This window comes from Macaca fascicularis, chromosome 7 (assembly GCF_037993035.2).
Source record: "Macaca fascicularis isolate 582-1 chromosome 7, T2T-MFA8v1.1".
Lineage (NCBI taxonomy): Eukaryota > Metazoa > Chordata > Mammalia > Primates > Cercopithecidae > Macaca > Macaca fascicularis.
Window position 1 is genome coordinate 115,046,552 of NC_088381.1, and position 18,308 is coordinate 115,064,859.

At 34.4% G+C, this 18,308-nt stretch overlaps 1 protein-coding gene across 8 annotated transcripts in view; it reads right to left on the reverse strand.

The window, feature by feature from the left end:
- MDGA2 (MAM domain containing glycosylphosphatidylinositol anchor 2) overlaps window positions 1–18,308 on the reverse strand; it is an 841,756-nt gene that overhangs the window by 264,970 nt on the left and 558,478 nt on the right. For all 8 annotated transcript variants that reach the window (XR_006699884.3, XR_010588464.2, XR_012415765.1 and 5 more), the window contains exon 6: window positions 2,216–2,485. Coding sequence is in view for 4 of the 8 variants with exons in the window: in XM_073997338.1 (XP_073853439.1) it covers window positions 2,216–2,485 (270 nt within the window). In the remaining 4 variants the exon portion in view is untranslated. The remainder of the gene's footprint in view (window positions 1–2,215; window positions 2,486–18,308) is intronic.

The following is an 18,308-nucleotide window of genomic DNA, read 5'->3' on the forward strand; positions in this document are numbered from 1 at the left end:
TGTATCGGCGGCACTTAAGGACAGATGTTGTGGTACTTTGATATTACACTTTCATCATTATACTTCAATACTTCAATGCTTTAATCATCATACTTCAATACTTTCATAATTACAGTAAGATTTGGTAGATTATTTTATGCCTACTTAGAAAAACAAGTATTTTAAAGCAAACAAACAAAAAATAGAAATAAACACCGAGGACAATACAATTTTTCTATTTCTTTTTAAAAAAATGGGGTAGAAAGAGAACAGAATCTGGTTGCTCACTGACACAAGGCTTAAAATGTGCCCCATTTCTCAATACTAATATTTTTAAAAATAAAAGTTGGATACTTCCATTGTGAATTATTTGTTTTCTATATATTTCCATATACAATTCCTTTGTATTTCTATATTCCATAACGGACTGTAAACTCCTTTGAGGGCAGACGTTTAGTCACTGATCTTTGCAGTCACACTCATGCATTCCTTACATTTGCTGCATCCTTAGCATATGGTAGTTGTGCAGTAGAAGTTTGTTAAACAATTGAAACAAAGAGCACATTTCATTGATTCTAAAATCCATCTTTATTTTTATATTTTAACAATTCTGAGATCAGAATGCCTCTTACATTCAATAGTCTGTCATGGTTGCTATTAGTAATCATGACCTGACTTAAAAGAAAATCTCAGAGACAGTATTTCTCTATAATTTGGAATTATTAATGCTCTTAATGACACAAGAACAATATCGTATAGCAAAGCATCATCATCAATGACCTTGTAATAAAAACTAATTTAGAAGTCGAGTTCTGAGTGTGAAGTGTTATGAATAATTTAATCAATTTAGTTTGCTTTTATTGGCCTCTTTATGTAGGCTAATAAATGTTTTAAAAGAAACATTTTAAAAGCATGTTTTAAAAGAAAATCTAAGTATAAACAAATTTAGAAGAGCTTTTTCAATAATCTTCTATCTCATAACACATTATGGTAGTTTAACTGGCAGTATGTTTTATTTTGTATTGATATGTAAAATAATTGTACATGTTATAATTACTAAATATTGTATGGTATACAATTTTGTGGCAGATGGTATGCTATTCACAGTGTTTTGATTTACACTGTAACTTGAAATGTTTTGAATAGAGTATACTTTTGTCAAATTGCATATTTCTAATAATTTGCATAACAGATAACTAAAACCACCACAGTCTATATTCACATGTTTATCTCTATACACTTGATTATGTTTTGCTTCCATCATAAGTAATTTTCATTTGCATGTTCAAAAGGTCATCTTCAGCATATGGATGTCTATTTTAACTTCAGAGGCATCAGTGTCCACCCTCCACTTCCAACCCAGGACCATACCAGGTGAAGTGAGACATGAAGAAGCATATGGTCTCTTTGTACATCTGCCTCAGAACTTCTTTCCATCTTCCAAAATGGAGGGAAAACATGCCTGCGTGGTGCCAGCATACTAGCTGGTAATGGCCACATTAGAACAGCATTGCTACTTTGACTTACTGACTTACATTTTGCTTCAGTTCCTCAAATAAGCATTGCATGTTCTATCTCTGAATTTTCTGTCTTTTCTCAATTTCAATCTGTCAAAACACTACTCAACTTATAAGATCTAGTACAAATGTCATTAGATATTCCCTAATAACCTCAGCCTGAAGTGGCTATACATTTCTCTTTAATTTCTATATCTTTTGTTTGTTCTTTTCAAACACCTTATCACATGACTATTGATAAATATTATTTTCACTATCTGACAGTGAAATCCTGAGTACAGGGTAATAATGTTTGATAGATCTCTATATAACCTCACAATTTAAAACCATGATTGTAATAGGGGCTGAATGAAAGTTTATTAAATTGATAAATTTACTGAATTCCTAAACTATGTTACAATCCATATATTTTACACAGTGAATGTTTTAAGCTGTATGCCACATTTTTTGTTTCAATTTTTTTAACAACATATAAAAAGCATTTGATGGTATCACTAAGAATGTGTTATGAAAGCTATTCAATGCAAATATAAAGCACTGTTATTAATCTTTAACCTGTTTAAGTTCCACTTATAATTACCCACCATTATGATTTATACATGATTTTCTCCGTAAAGATATATGCAATATTTGAAGAGGTAATTTTGTATCAAGCATTATTCGCTTTTTGAGAGCCTAACCTAGGAATCTATGTTGTAACATCCTCTCAGCAAACTTACCTCTCACAATGATGTTGGTGGACTTTTTTGCAGGGTTTCCCACATTATTATTGGCAATGCAGCTGTAAGTACCAGCATCATCTGAGGTGATAGCAGGTATGGTCAAAGTTCCTCCATTCAAAACAGTCTTTTCAGGCAGAGTCCCAAAGGACCTGACCCAGGTGAGAGAAGGTGCAGGCTCTCCTCCTGTTGTAACACATACTAATGTTATGGCCTCTCCAGGATTTACAACTATAGGATCATCCACCAAGAGTTTAATTGACGGTGATGCTAAAAGACATAAACAAAAGAACATGCACCTATTTAGATATGCCACAACTAGAATTCAACAGCATGCATTATATTGGTTCATTCAAGAAATTAAAATGAAATACAGTCCTCTGTTGCCAAAATCATACTGTATTATACTCTCTTACTCAAATTTAAACAAGATTTAATGGTTTCTTATTTTAATTAAGTGGTATAAACATGTAGAACTGTATTAAGAATCTTACACATAGAAAGGGGAAATAAAATTTGTATTTCCTGGATTATTGTTCTGAAATTGGAATAATAAGCATGATTAAGGTTTTAAAACAAAATATCCCTTTCTTTTTTAATGCTGACAATCGTCTTCTGTTTTTATCATTCCCAGTACAGATACTGCAGATATTCAGTCCTTGTATTTTCATGGTGAAGATGGTTAATCATTTATTTTTTGGATCATTCTGAGATGAAATGATAATTTTTTGCAATCTGAATACAACCAAGTGACAGATAAAGTCATGGATCACCCAGGCTTTTACCATTCAGTGAGCCTGATTTTTGTTCTCAAAAGAAAACGTAAAATCATCTAATTCTAATGCAGTGTCCATACTTCATCTCTAACCTCTTCACTTACAAAGGTCAAGGCAGTGAGCTCCTATAAACACTGCTTTAAAACTTATAAACAAACATTTGAGAGCTCAAACAGCCACTAAACCATGCTTGCCACTACTGTTTGGGTTATAATAATCCCTTACTAAAAACAAGTCTTTTGTAATCTTTTAGGTTAAAAAATACAAAGATAAACATTCATTCAATAGAAAAAGCTGTGTGCAGCCTTTTCATCAAACACTCCAAATAGAAACTGTACAAAAACTTTATTCACATATAGCACTTTTTTTTTTCTGCTTCCACTGCCGTGCTAGCCTAAATAATGCATCCCTAAATAAAAACAGGGGAAATACATTATAATGACATTTCAAGTCACACATTCAGAAATATTTTGTCAATGTTAGAGCTGTATTGTATGAAATCAATCTATATTAGAAATATTTAAACTATTCAATTGTACTGTGTGATTTTTTAAAATATATTAACTTCAGCTTAGAGTTGAGTGTTTTACTCAGAATAAAAGTTAGACTACTTGTGAAGTTCAAAATTGTCTGCCTTATTTGAAAAAAAAAAAAAAAAAAAAACACGCCAGAAGAGGCAAGAAAATAATTCCACATTATAGTTCTATGGGAAAGGCATGAAGTGCCTGTATGACCTTTTTAAACATCAATGTTTCATGTTGACTCTTCCAACATCACTTTAAATAATATGGGAATTTTTAAAATGTCATACTATTAGCCCTTCTGAAGAGTTAATATGAAATTATAAATATTTATGATTGAAAATCTGTTGGGAAATGCACATCATGAAAAAGTATGCAAAAGTTGCCATATTTTAGTGACAAAAATCTCAAAGAGTTATTTAATGTTAAATTGATGGAGGACATTACTAATTAAATATTCTGAAAATAGACATTATACTTAATTATTAACATATCGTCATGAAGAGGTAAAGAAAATCTCTATAGCCTGACTTAAAGTAAATAGCATAATCATAGAAAATTATTTGATTAAAATATAACTATAGAGATCTCAACATTTATATCATATTAACAAAAATTTATTTCTTTTACATCACATTTTAGTCTAATTAAAAGACCCAAGGCCTAAAGGTCATAAACAGCTTATATTTGGACTATGGACACACACAATGGTGACATTAAGTCAAGGAATATTTGCCCCTGAAATTGATTTGTATCAGATGAGTTGTTTTCTATTAGATATTATTTAATGAACAAAAGCTTAAGATAATTTCAAAGTTTAAAAATAATGCATATATAACAAGATCACTGTTCTAACTATAATACATTTTAGAACTACCTTCACAACATTATTAAAAATGTTTTCTTCCAAATTTGACTTGAAAACACAGTATTGCTCAAGTTACTTTTATTGATGGTGGCACTTATTTTATCTGATTATACCTGAAACTAAAAATAGCCCAGGTAGACCACAAAACACATAACAATTTCAAGACTTTTAAAACATGTATATATATTTTAATACCAAAATTTGCTAGCTTTAAATTTCAAAAAAAGAAAAAAAAAAGTTGAAATCATTGTCATTTTGTTCTAGTATTTTACTTTTTCTTTCTTTTTTTTTTTTTTTTTTTTTTTTTTTTGAGACGGAGTCTCGCTCTGTCGCCCAGGCTGGAGTGCAGTGGCCAGATCTCAGCTCACTGCAAGCTCCGCCTCCCGGGTTGACGCCATTCTCCTGCCTCAGCCTCCCGAGTAGCTGGGACCACAGGCGCCGCCACCTCGCCCGGCTAATTTTTTGTGTTTTTAGTAGAGACGGGGTTTCGCCGTGTTAGCCAGGATGGTCTCGATCTCCTGACCTTGTGATCCGCCCGTCTCGGCCTCCCAAAGTGCTGGGATTACAGGCTTGAGCCACCGCGCCCGGCCTATTTTACTTTTTCTTTCATAAATATCAGCTTTTTAAAACTGTAAGCCTTTGCTTAAGAACCAGAGACATTAGGATTTATCAAGCTTCAGTGTAAATCATGTCCTTGAGTAAAAACTGATATAGGAAAAACATAAACATATTTTTGTCTATTAAAATATTTGAAGGAAAATATCTCATATTGGATGAATCATTTGCTAATTTGGGGGTATACAAAGAGTAACATAAAACATTCTAGGTTAGTCATTCTCTTTTTATAGGTTTCCATAGCTACCCCTGTCAATTTTTTCTTCATATTACCTTGTATGTTAGCCAGGCTACCACTATGACTCTTCAGCCAGATGAAAAGTGTCATGATTGCATTCTGTGAAGTATTATATAATGTGATAGCTAAGTGGTAAGAGTACAAATTCCAGAGCAAGGTACCTGGTTCAAGTCTTGACTCTGCCATTTAATACCTATGTGAACTTGAGTAAGTTCTTTGTCTTCAGTTGAGGGTCTCAATTTTCCATTGTTGAAATGGGGAAAATAATTGTAACTATCTTGCAGCATTTAGATAATTTAACATGCATAATCTAAAGCCCTTTCAATAATAGCTAGTACAAAGGATGCACAAAGTGATAGATAGATAGATAGATAGATAGATAGATAGATAGATAGATAGATAGATAGAAAGAAATAATTGGTCCTGGAGAGGCATGGCGAAGTTGAATGACAAGAAAATAAGAGAGAAAGAAAGCGAAAGAAAGGAAGGGAAAGGGGAGCAAAAAGTCTGTGGTTTCTATTTTCCAAAATCATAAAATCTTAATAGAATTTCAATAACTGCAACATAGAAAGTATATTTTAGAAAATACCTTTGAGAAAAAGGAATTCTTCCTATGTCCCCATAAGCACCTCTTCTCCTGGCAAACAAAGTTTTCTTGGACTGAGCAACAGACATTTCAGTGGGTCCAAGAGAGGAATAACTGGCCTCTTGACCCACACCAAATCCCAAACATTTGGATATTCAAGATCATAGGAGATCAATTTGTCCCTTCCTATTTGAGCTCACTGAGTGTGGCTGCCTATGTAGACAAGGACATAGTCATCTCATGGAAAAGACTCCCATGTTCCAGGGAAACAGCTCCCAGTCCACAGTGGTGGAATGGAGGGAGCAGAGAGACCAGCTAGCACTAAAAAGTGCCAAAACAATAGGGATGAGAGAAGTCTCAGGAAATATATGCCTGTCAAAGGATTCAGATCTCATGCTCCAGGCCTTGGTACAACAGCATCTCCTAGAATTTAAATTAAGTGGGAATTCCAAATTGATAAAGTTTTCTGAGGTTATGGCAGAATAGGGAGTTGAAAGAAAAAATAATATTGAATTATGAAATAGTAGAGACAGATACATATTTTTCAAACCCAAGTTTGTATACTGGGGTTCACGCCCACTAAAAATTGTAGTGATTCAGTTCCTCATGACGTATGCTGGGTGTGTGATGCAAATATTTAATTTGGGGATTAACTAAGAATACATTATATAGAAAGAAAATACTATTTTAGCAGAAGTCATTGACTTCTTAGGTGCTTTGTTTTTGTCGCTACCTAACATAATAGGTAAACATGAAGATAAGCATCTTTTTTAAAATCTGAAAGCAGGATACAGTGTTAATCATCTTTACATTCTTACAGACTTTGACTCTCTGTAGATCTGGAGCACTTAATTATGAAAAAGGAACCCAGCTTTCCATCCAGACTCCAAGCAAATTAGAAAGCAGTTAACAACTGTATAAACCTTCCAGTTGCCTTGAATTAGAGATATTCTAACTTAAGCTCAAGACTTTCTTTTTTTTGAATGGAAATAATCTAAGTATTATAGAGTAACCTAATTCACAGAGAACATTGTGAGGAAGGAGAAACACACGTACACACACACACACACACACACACACACACACACACACACAAATAAATAAATAATAATTTAAAAAAAAAAACAGAAAAAAACTCCAATTTTAAAATGCTCAGGTAGGAAATAACTGCTTAGTTTGAATCCCCTTAAAAGCAGGTCCTGGCACAGCAGTTCATTTGGGCTGAGATCACAGGAAACATTGAAGAAGCAGAAAAGGGCAAACCAAGGATAGAAGAAACGCCAGTAAAGGGGCACTAATGAGCAGGTTATCACTGTGGGAAACTTGGCTCCCTGCTGCTAGGAACCCTCTGAGAGACCAAGTTGAGGGCACCTCAAAGCTCTCTATCTAAAGAACAAGGAGCCTGACTCAGGTGTTTATCCGTCAACTCCTGCTCCTCATTAATTGGGCCTTAACTTTCCCATCTCATGCTCTGGCTGAACACATTCCTGCATTCAATGAAAGTTGCCAGATCGAATAATAAACATGCAATCTGTCCAAAGAAACTGCAGTAACCTCCAGGTCAGGACAGGAGGAAAGGCAAGACACACACAGTGTCTGCTATGACTTTTTTTCCATGTAAATCCAGTGATCAGCGAGTGGCTACATGGAGACAATGTGTAAAGGGTAAAGAAAGAACACGGAAGGGGTAGGTGGTAAGTGAAAGCACCCTTATCAATCAAGATATAGTTGAAAAATGAAATAATGAGAGCACAGTATGAATTTAAGAGAGACGAGGTAAAAATACACAATTAACTTTTTGCTTCTGTTCCATGACTCTACATTATTTAAATCATAGAACATACACAGATGCTAAACAAATTAAATCCAGCTTGTATGTAGAGAAACATGCTTAAACTGTGCTTACAGATTCAAGGAACAGAAAAATATTTCTCTTGGAAGAACTAGTCATTTCACTGCGATGAAGATATCACTGTATTTTCATATATTTCATTGAAATTCATTTTCAACATGTATTTCATTGAATAGAAGTAGCAATGAATATTTCACAAAATAAAGATGAGATAATATATTAGAAGTTGATATGAAAACTCAAAATAATCTACCCATTTATGTGGAGTTATTATTCAAATACTATCATTCACATATTGATTGATTCTCATTAAGCCCAAGATTGGTATCATGCTGGGAAATTCTATTTAAAATGATGCTCTAGGAAATAACAACATTTGAAATTGTATTCATAAACAGTTTTTAATGTAGGAGTAAACTTTTACTACAAATATTGAAGCCAACATGCATTTCTCATTACTTTAATATTCACAGGACAGACATTTATGGAAATGATTGCGAAGGCAGAGTAACTGTTTCTTTTTTGACAATTGTATAACTTTTAGGAAGAGATGTGATTCATATGACCATGGGTCCTAAATGAGAGATACCCTAGATGGGTTTTGTTTGCCTGGCACAGTATCTATTGTTGTTGTTATCATGAGTGAATGAATGCCTTTAGGCATTGCTTGTTCTCCCGAGTACAATACGTTCCCTATCCATTCATTCAGAAGTATTTCTACAGCATCTACTATGTGTCCCGCCCTGTGATAGTAAGCTGTGAGGTATCAGCGAACAAAAGAGTCAAAGAATCCCTGCAGTCAGAAGCTTACAACTTAACAAGAAGAGAAAGAGCACACTCCGCATGACTCTCCTTGTCTTAACTGACTTTGTATGTTTACTTCACCTGCCTGTTCTCTAAAGTCATATGCATTTATCATGCTTGACTGGGATGTTTATGTCATCAGAGCACAGTGAGCAAAGAAAACTGCCAAAAGGTACATGCTTCAGTAAACTAAGACTTTACGAAATACAGTAAGTGACACTTACGCTGGAATCTAATCACTGAACGATACAAGTAGAAAATCTAGAGAAATAGAACTTGTGTTCTAAGGTGAGCAAAAGTCAATGAAGCAAAAAAGATGATCCCCGTGTATAAGCTATACCAATAGTTGGGGTACTAATACCTAGCAGCTTGAAAGGTCTTTATAAACATTGTCAAGGTATGGTGAAGAAAAAAATTAGCACTGCACATATCTCCTTCCCTTGATCAACAGTCCTTTACTGTTCTTTCCAACAGGTGAGCCCCCGGCAAACTTGGTCTCATTCAAGTTGACAGGAAGCTGAGCATTCATTTGCTGCAGAATCCCAGAGGGTAATCTCTTATAGAGAGAAAAATCCAAGCTAAGCATTTCCAACTGAAGTATTTGTTGTCCATAAAATTTTCTTATTATTAATGGAAAACACCAGAATTTTAAGGACAGTACTAGATTGTAAAGACACTTTCATCACAAGATCAGCAAAGAATGAACTTTCTATTTCTTCTGCCTGGAATTCTCTTCCAGTGCTTGTCCACTCATTAAACCAGTCATCAGGAAATTTATCATGTTCAAATAACAACAACAATTCTTCCCTAAAATTTCCAGCTTTTGTCCAGACCAACTGAGTTGCTTCTTTCTTTGTGTGAGAATAGTTGTTTATGATACCCCCTCATTAGAACATTTGCCCCTATGCTTTCACTGTGAGATATTTAGAAATAGGACACCAGAGTAAAAAGGGTAGTGTTTTTCATCTTTGTACCACCAGCACCCAGAAGAATATCTGACAAAGAATAGGTGCTCAATAAAGTTTTACTGAATAAAAGAAAGTTGAATTTAAAAATTAGTAAACTGAAACTCCACCTAAGCTCTGAATATTCATCAAACTTAATTTAAAATGATGAAAAGGTCAGGCATGATGACTCACACTTGTAATCCCACACTTTGGGAGGCCGAGGCGGGAGTAACACTTGAGGTCAGGAGTTCAAGACCATCCTGGCCAACATGGCAAAAATATGCCTCTACTAAAAATACGAAGATTAGCCAGGTATGGTGGCACAGACCTGTAGTCCCAGCTACTTGGGAGCCAGAGGCACAAGAATTGTTAGGACCCGGGAGATGGAGGCTGCAATGAACTGAGATTGGGCCACTGCACTCAAGCCTAGGGAGACAGTGAGACTTTGTTTCAAAAACTAAATAAAATAAAATAATAAAAAAAAACCTACCAACTGTGAAATAATGTGACAGATGATAAGAATTTCATGAGCCATTTATTGACAAATTCTAGTTATGACAACTTGCAAATTCTTTCATTGTTCTACCCATTTAAACTTACCTATGTTTTATATTATTAACAAGGAGATGACAAAGCATTTATCTATCAAAATGTAATGCACCACTCACAAAAAAGTAAATACAGCATATTGTTTGCACTCCTTTGTACTTATTTGTTCAGTTATACCATCGAACATTATGTTTAATAAACCATGTAACTCAGCCAAATGCTGACTCTGAAACCAAAATAAAGGCTACATGGCCTTTTTCACAAGAGGGCTACTATGTACATACTTTAATAGGGATTTAGCAAATTAGTCAAGATTTAAAGCTCTTTTCTGAGTATGAAATAGCAACAGCAGAAGAGATAAAGACATCACCTCTAAGACCAACTGGTGTTGATCTCATAGCTATAGTTTTTACTTTTTCATTTTGTACCATATGGAAAGGTACTCTCCTATTGGGAAAAAGATTTTGTCTGAAAAAGATTAGTTTTCTTTCTCATAATCCATTCTGGGGACACTTTATCGCAGTGTAATATTTTGAGCACCTTTATGACTCTGTAATTTTATTTTATAGAAATTTCGACTAACATTTATTTATAGCCAATCTTGAATAATGTTGAATAAATTTAACTCTGCTGGGCCTCTGTTTGCTCTTCTAAAAAATAAGAAAATTCTGTTAAATAATTTCTAAAGGATTGCTTAGAGTAAGTTTTTATCATGATTAGGAAAACACCTGGGCATATAGCCTCTATATCTATGATATATCTATGTTTGGCTACTCAAATGTCTACATTGGTTCCATAATATGGCAAAGATTAAAAATCACATCAGGAGCTTAATTAGGTAGGCCAACGATTACTACCAAATAAACTCATTGTAAATTTAGAGATGTACATATGTTCTATTTTAAGAAAAAATGTTATTTCAACATATATTTATTAAGTACCAATTGCATACCAGGCATTTAGGATGTTAGAAAAAAAAACAGGCCAAAATCCTGCCCTTGTGCAGTCTGTAATTAGATGGAAACAATTACAGCCCTTAAAATGTCCTAGACATTCTCCAAAAGCTTTGCATATATTAACTCACTTAATTATAGGAGATAGGTACTATTATTACTTTATTTTACTTTTTACCAAACTTGAGAAACCATTTAGAAACACTTTTGATAACCCCTAAGTCACACAGCTAGTGAAAGGTGAAGCCAGGATTCTATTCTAGGGAGGCTGGCTTAAGATGAATGTAAAGGGCTGTAAACTCTAATGCAAAATAAACAAAGTTCATAATTTCCAAGTTTGATTGAATATTTGACGATATTTTGGCCAGGAGAAGAATTAGTGCTGCCTCTCTAACAGAAAGAAGGAATAACATTGATGACCTCTAGTATATTATGAAAAAATTGGATAGAGTAAAAACAAACTTGATTTGCTAGTCAGAATTCCAGAAATATTCACCCTCCAAAATAGAAGTTGAAAAGGTTTGTGAACCACATAAGTCATAATTACAAAGCCTAAATTCTGAAATGTCTGTGGAAGAGGTTCTTAAGCCATTGCTGTGGATGTGTTCATGTCTCACACATAAAAAACTTTTTAATTGGCTCAGTGCTTTAAATTCTCAGAATCTAAGAGGTAATGAGGAGAAATTTAAAATAGAAAGACTTCTTGAGGCAGGAAAATGGAGAGCAACAGTTGCAGTTGGTAATCCACCAGCAAGAAAAGGGTAAAAGAAACAACTATCTAATATAGAATAGTAAATGGGGTCACAAAGAACAATATTAACCTAGCTTCCATATGTTTCAACCATCATCCCAAAATGCCAGATTAAAAAAGATAAGAGGTAATACACTTGAGCAGCTAGATGTTGGTAATAATATGAAGATTTTGAGATACAAAAATTTCATAGTTTTCCATAGAAGAGCCTGACAAGGATGTAGATTGTCTGACTGCAGAGCTCATGCTCTTACTCTCTGCTCAGGCTAACTCTGTATCATGGATGTATAATATGAACAATGAATGGGCTAAGTTGAAAGGACAGAGATGAGGAACCTGGAATGCAGAACAATGGCAAAGTTTATTCAACACTAAGAAAAGGGAGGAAGGAAAGAAAAAGACAGAAATGGGGAGAGAAGAGAAAGAGTGAGCAGAAAAAGAAAGACCGAATGAGAAAATTTTTTGCTTATGCTTTAAAAAAAAATTTTATTTTATTTTAAGCTCTTGGATACATGTGCAGGACATGCGGTTTTGTTACATAGGTAAACGTGTGCCATGGTGGTTTTCTGCAGCTATAAACCCATCACCCAGGTATTAAGCCTGGCATTCATTAGCTATTTATCATGATGCTCTCCCTCCCCTATGCCTCAAGACAGGCTCTAGTGTGTGTTTTTCTCCTCCCTGTGTCCATGGGTCCTTATTGTTCAGCTCTCACTTATAAGCAAGAGCATGCCGTGTTTGATTTTCTGTTCCTCATTAGTTTGCTAAAGATAGTGGCTTTAAACTCCATCCATGTACCTGCAAAGAACATCTTGTTCCTTTTTATGGCTGCATAGTATTCCGTGGTATATATGTACCACATTTGCTTTATCCTGTCTATCACTGATGGGCATTTGGGTTGATTCCATGTCTTTGCTATTGTAAACAGTGCTGCGATGAACATATGCATGCATATATCTTTATAAAAGAATGATTTATATTAGTTTGGGTATATACCCAGTAATGGGATTGTTGGGTCAAGTGATATCTCTGTTTCTACGCCTTTGAGGAATGCCAACACTGTCTTGCCACAATAGTTGAACTAATTTACATTCCCACCAACAGTGTAAAAACGTTCCTATTTCTCCACAGCCTCACCAGCATCAGTTGTTTCTTGACTTTTTAATAATCATCATTCTGACTGGCATGAGGTGGTATCTCATTGGGGTTTTGATTTGCATTTCTCTAGTAATCAGTGATGTTGAGTTTTTTTTCATATGTTTGTTGGCTGCATAAGTATCTTTTGAGAAGTGTCTGTTCATGTCCTTTGCTAACTTTTTAATGGGGATATTTTTCTCTTGTAAATTTGCTTAAATTCCTTATAGATTCTGGATATCCACTGACCCCACAGAAATATAAAAAAAATCAGAGAATACTATAAACACCTCCATTAAAATAAACTAGAAAATCTAGAAGAAATTAATAAATTCCTAGACACATACACCCTTCCAAGTTGAATCCCTGAATAGACCAATAACAAGTTCTGAAATTGAGGCAGTAATAAATAGCCTACCAACAACAATAAAAAAAGCCAACGACCAGACGGATTTACTGAAACTATTCCAAACTATTGAAAAGGAGGGATTCCTCCCTAACTCAGTTTATGAGGCCAGCAAGATCCTAGTACCAAAACCTGGCAGAGATACAACAAAAAAAGGAAATTGCAGGCCAATATCTCTGATGAACATCCATGCGAATATCCTCCATAAAATACTGGCAAACTGAATTCAGCAGTGCATCAAAAAACTTTTCCACCACGATCAAGTTGGCTTCAACTTGCAAGGTTGGTTCAACATACATAAATCAATAAATGTGGCCGGGCGCGGTGGCTCACGCCTGTAATCCCAGCACTTTGGGAGGCCGAGGCGGGCGGATCACAAGGTCAGGAGATCGAGACCACGGTGAAACCCCGTCTCTACTAAAAATACAAAAAATTAGCCGGGCGCGGTTGTGGGCGCCTGTAGTCCCAGCTACTGGGGAGGCTGAGGCAGGAGAATGGCGTGAACCTGGGAGGCGGAGCTTGCAGTGAGCCGAGATCGCGCCACTGCACTCCAGCCTGGGCGACAGAGCGAGACTCCGTCTCAAAAAAAAAAAAATAAAATAAATGTAATTCATCACATAAACAGAACTACAGACAAAAACCACTTGATTATCTCAATAGACACTGAAAAGGCCTTTGATAAAATTCAACATCCCTTCATGTTAAAAACTCTCAATAAACTACGTATTGATGGAACATACCTGAAAATAATAAGAGCCATTTATGAAAAACTCACAGCCAATATCATACCGAATGGGCAAAAGCTGGAAGCATTCCCCTTGAAAATCAGCACAAGACAAGAATGCCATCTCTCACGAATCCTAATCAAAATAGTACTGGAACTTCTGGCCAGGGCAATCAGGCAAGAGAAAGAAATAAAGGGTATTCAAATAGAAAGAGAGGAAGTCAAATTGTATCTCTTTGGAGATGACATGATCCTATATCTAGAAAACCCCATTGTCTCACCCCTAAAGCTTCTTAAGCTGATAAGCAGCTTCAGCAAAGTCTCAGGATACAAAATCAATGTGTAAAAATCACAAGCATTCCTATACAGACACAGAAGACAAGCGGAGAGCCAAATCATGAGTGAACTCCCATTCACAATTGCTACAAAGATAATAAAATACCAGAGAATAAAATAGCAAAGGAATACAGCTAACAAGGGAAGTTAACAACCTCTTTGAGGAGAACTACAAACCACTATTCAAGGAAATCAGAGAGGACACTAACAAATGGAAGAACATTCCATGTTCATGGATATGAAGAATCAGTATTGTGAAAATGGTCATCCTGCACAATATAATTTATATACTCAATGCTATTCTCATTAAACTACCATTGATATTCTTCACAGAATTAGTTTAAAAACTACTAAATTCATATGGAACCCAAAAAGATCCCATATAGCCAAGACAATCCTAAGGAAAAAAGAACAAAGCTGGAGGCATCACACTACCAACTTCAAACTATACTACAAGGTTACAGTAATCAAAACAGCAGGGTACTGGTACAAAACAGACACACAGACCAATGGAACAGAATAGAGTTCTCAGAAATAAAACTGCACATCTACAACCATCTGATCTTTGACAAACCTGACAAAAACAAGCAATGGGGAAAGGATTCCCTATTTAATATATAGTGCTAGGAGAATGGGCTAGCCACATGCAGAAAATTGAAACTAGACCCCTTCCTTACACCTTATACAAAAATTAACTCAAGGTGGACTAAAGACTTATATGTAAAACACCAAACTATAAAAACTGTAGAAGAAAATCTAGACAATACCATTCAGAACATAGGCATGGGCAAAGATTTCATGACAAAAACATCAAAAGTAATTGCAACAAAAGTGAAAATTGACAAATGGGACCTAATTAATCTAAACAGCTTCTGCACAGCAAAAAAGAAAAAAAAAAAAAAAAAAAAAGAAAAGAAAAAGAAAAAGAAAAAAGAAATACCTATCATCTGAGACAGCCTACAAAATGGAAGAAAATTTTTGCTTATGCTTTTAGGGTGTGCTATAAAATATAAGAAGTGGACAAAAGGACAAAAGTGATCAACATTTTGCTGAATACACTCTAGACTAAAGGGCAGATAAAATAAATAAAAAGTATTCAAATTACATATAAATTCATACTTAACACATTCAAGCATTACAATTGTCAATTACTTTTAATTTTAGAAGTAATTTTATAAAATATAATAAGAATATCATACCTTGATTTCTTGAGTTGGGTCACAACTCAGACAAGTACAGTGTCACGTATCCCTTAAATCTCACCAAATACTCATTACTAGTTCATGTCTGGGATTGCTGCTCTACCTTCTAATGGATATGTGTGCATTGAAGATGTCCAGATGAGGAGTCTAATTCTAGAAGGCAGAAATGCCTCAATAAATTGAGGCCTTCCCTAAGAAACCCAAGAAATATATAGATTTTGTTTTATATGTTTGTGTGAGATATTTGCTTTTCAGGCACAGATATATCAAGTTTTTTAATTTTTATGTTTATATTGATATGCCTTCCACATGACTAATTAAATAAAAAAAAGCGGGGGGAAGAGAAAGAAAAAGATTCAGAGCATCATTTGTTAAAGGTATCATTCAACATAAGAAAATCAATTAATATGATACACTACATTAATAGAATAAAGGATAAAAAACACATGATTATCTTAAGAGATGTAGAAAAAGCATTTGTAACAGTTCAGCACCCTTTCATTATAACATTCTCAACAAACTAAGAATGGTAGGAAATTACCTTAAATTAATACAATCCTATATGTAATTCCCACAGATAATATCATATTCAGTGTGAAAATCAAAAAGGTTTTCCTATAAGGTCTTAGGATGCCTGCTTTCACCACTTCTTTTCAACACAGTACTGTTTGTACCAGTCAGAGTAATTCAGCAAGAAAAAAGAATAGGAGGCATTAAAACTGGAAAGGAAGGAGTGAAACTGTCCCGGTTGGCAGAACATATGATCTTATTAATAGCAAGCCCTAAAAACCCTATGAAAAAATACGTCAGGAAAATTGCAGGATACAAAATAAATGTACAAAAACCAGTTCTGTTTGTACTATTAGCAACAAACTGTCTAAAAAGAAAATTTGAAAAACAGTCACATTTACAATAACACCAAAAAAATAAAATACATGGGAATAAGCTTAACTATGGAAGCAAAAGGTTTGTATACTAAAAACTACAAAACATTGGTGAAGGAGGTAAACCAAGACCCAAACAAATGAAAAGACATACCATTTTATGGATTGGAAGACTTAATATTGTTAAAATGTCCACACTGCCCAAAGTGATCTACAGATTCAATGCAATCTCATTTATTATTCCAGTGGTATTTTTTACAGAAATAGAAAAAAAATTCTAAAATTCATATGGAACCACAGAAACCACAAATAGCCAAATCAATCTTGAGAAAGGAGAACAAAGCAGGAGGTAGCACACTAGTTGATTTCAAATTGTATTACAAAGCTATAGTAATCAAAACAGTAGAGCACTGGCATAAAGACAGACAAATAGACAAATGGAGCAGAATAGGGAGCTCAGAAACCAATCCACAAATATACGTTTGACAAGTGGGTCAAGAAAACACAACAGGGAAAAGACAGTCTCCTAGACAAAGTCAAGAGGTATTGGAAATACTGGATTTTCATATGCAAAAAAAAAAAAAAAAAAAAAAAAAAATTAAATCAGATTCCTAATTTACACCATACACCAAAAGCAACTCAAAATGGACTAAAGATTTAAATATAAGACCTGAAATTACAAAACTATTATAACAAAACACAGGGGAAATGATTCATTCCATTGATCTTGGGAATTATTTCATAGATATAACACAATAAGTATAGACAATAACAACAAAAATAAACAAGTGGGACCACATCAAAAAAAAAAAAAAAAAGCTTCTGCATAGAAAAAAAAAAGAGAGAATGAAAAGACAGTCTATTAAGTGGGAGAAAAAAACCTGCAAACCATATATCCAATTGAGATTAATCTTAAAATATTTAAAGAAATCCCAAAACTCCATAGCAAAAAACAAACAAACAAAAAACAAATAACCTGATTCAAAAATGGGATAAAGATTTGAACAGACAGCCTCCAAAGAAGACACACAAATGGATAAATATATGAACAAATGCTCAGTGTTACAAATCATTAAGGAAATGCAAATCAAAATCATAATAAGATACCAACCCACACCTGTCAGGATAACTACTACTTTTAAAGAGAGACAGTAAGTGTCAGCAAGGATGTGAAGAAATTGGAAGTGTTGTGCAATGCAAAATAGTCCAGCTGCAATGGAAAACAATATAGAGGTTCCTCAAAATATTAAAACTGTGTCTACCATATGACCCAGTAATCCTACTTCCAGGACTGCTTATTTTTCCAAAATAAATGAAATCAGGATCTCAAAGATATATTAGGATTCCTATATTCACTGCAGCTCTGTTCACTATAGTCAAGAGGTGCACACAACCTAAATGTGCATCAACTGATGAATGAATATAGAAAATGTGGTATGTACATATAATGGAATATTATTCGGTGTTAAAAAAATAAGCAAAGTCTGTAGCATGTGACAAAATAGATGAGCCTTCAGAACATTATTCTAAGTGAAAGGAGCCAGAAAGACAAATACTGCATGATTGCATTTATATAAGGTACCTAAAGTGGTCAAATTCATAGACTCATAGAATCAAAGGATGGAAATGTGGCTATCAGGGGTTGGGTGAGGAGGGAAATGGGGAGTTACTAATCAACAGGTATAAAGTTTAAGTCAAGCAAGAAGCATAAGCTCTAGAGATCTGTGGTACAACATTGTAATTATAGTCAACAATAATGTGCTGTGCACTTAAAACTTTAGAAGCATATATTTCATGTTGAGTTCTTACTGTAATAAAATAAATTTTAAAAACCATATTTTAAAAAATAAATGTGCCAAGGAGATGGATTTAGTTCCAAGTTTTGCATGCAGTTAGAAGTCAATTTAATGAACTGAATTACAAAGCCATAAAAAAGTGTTTTATCTG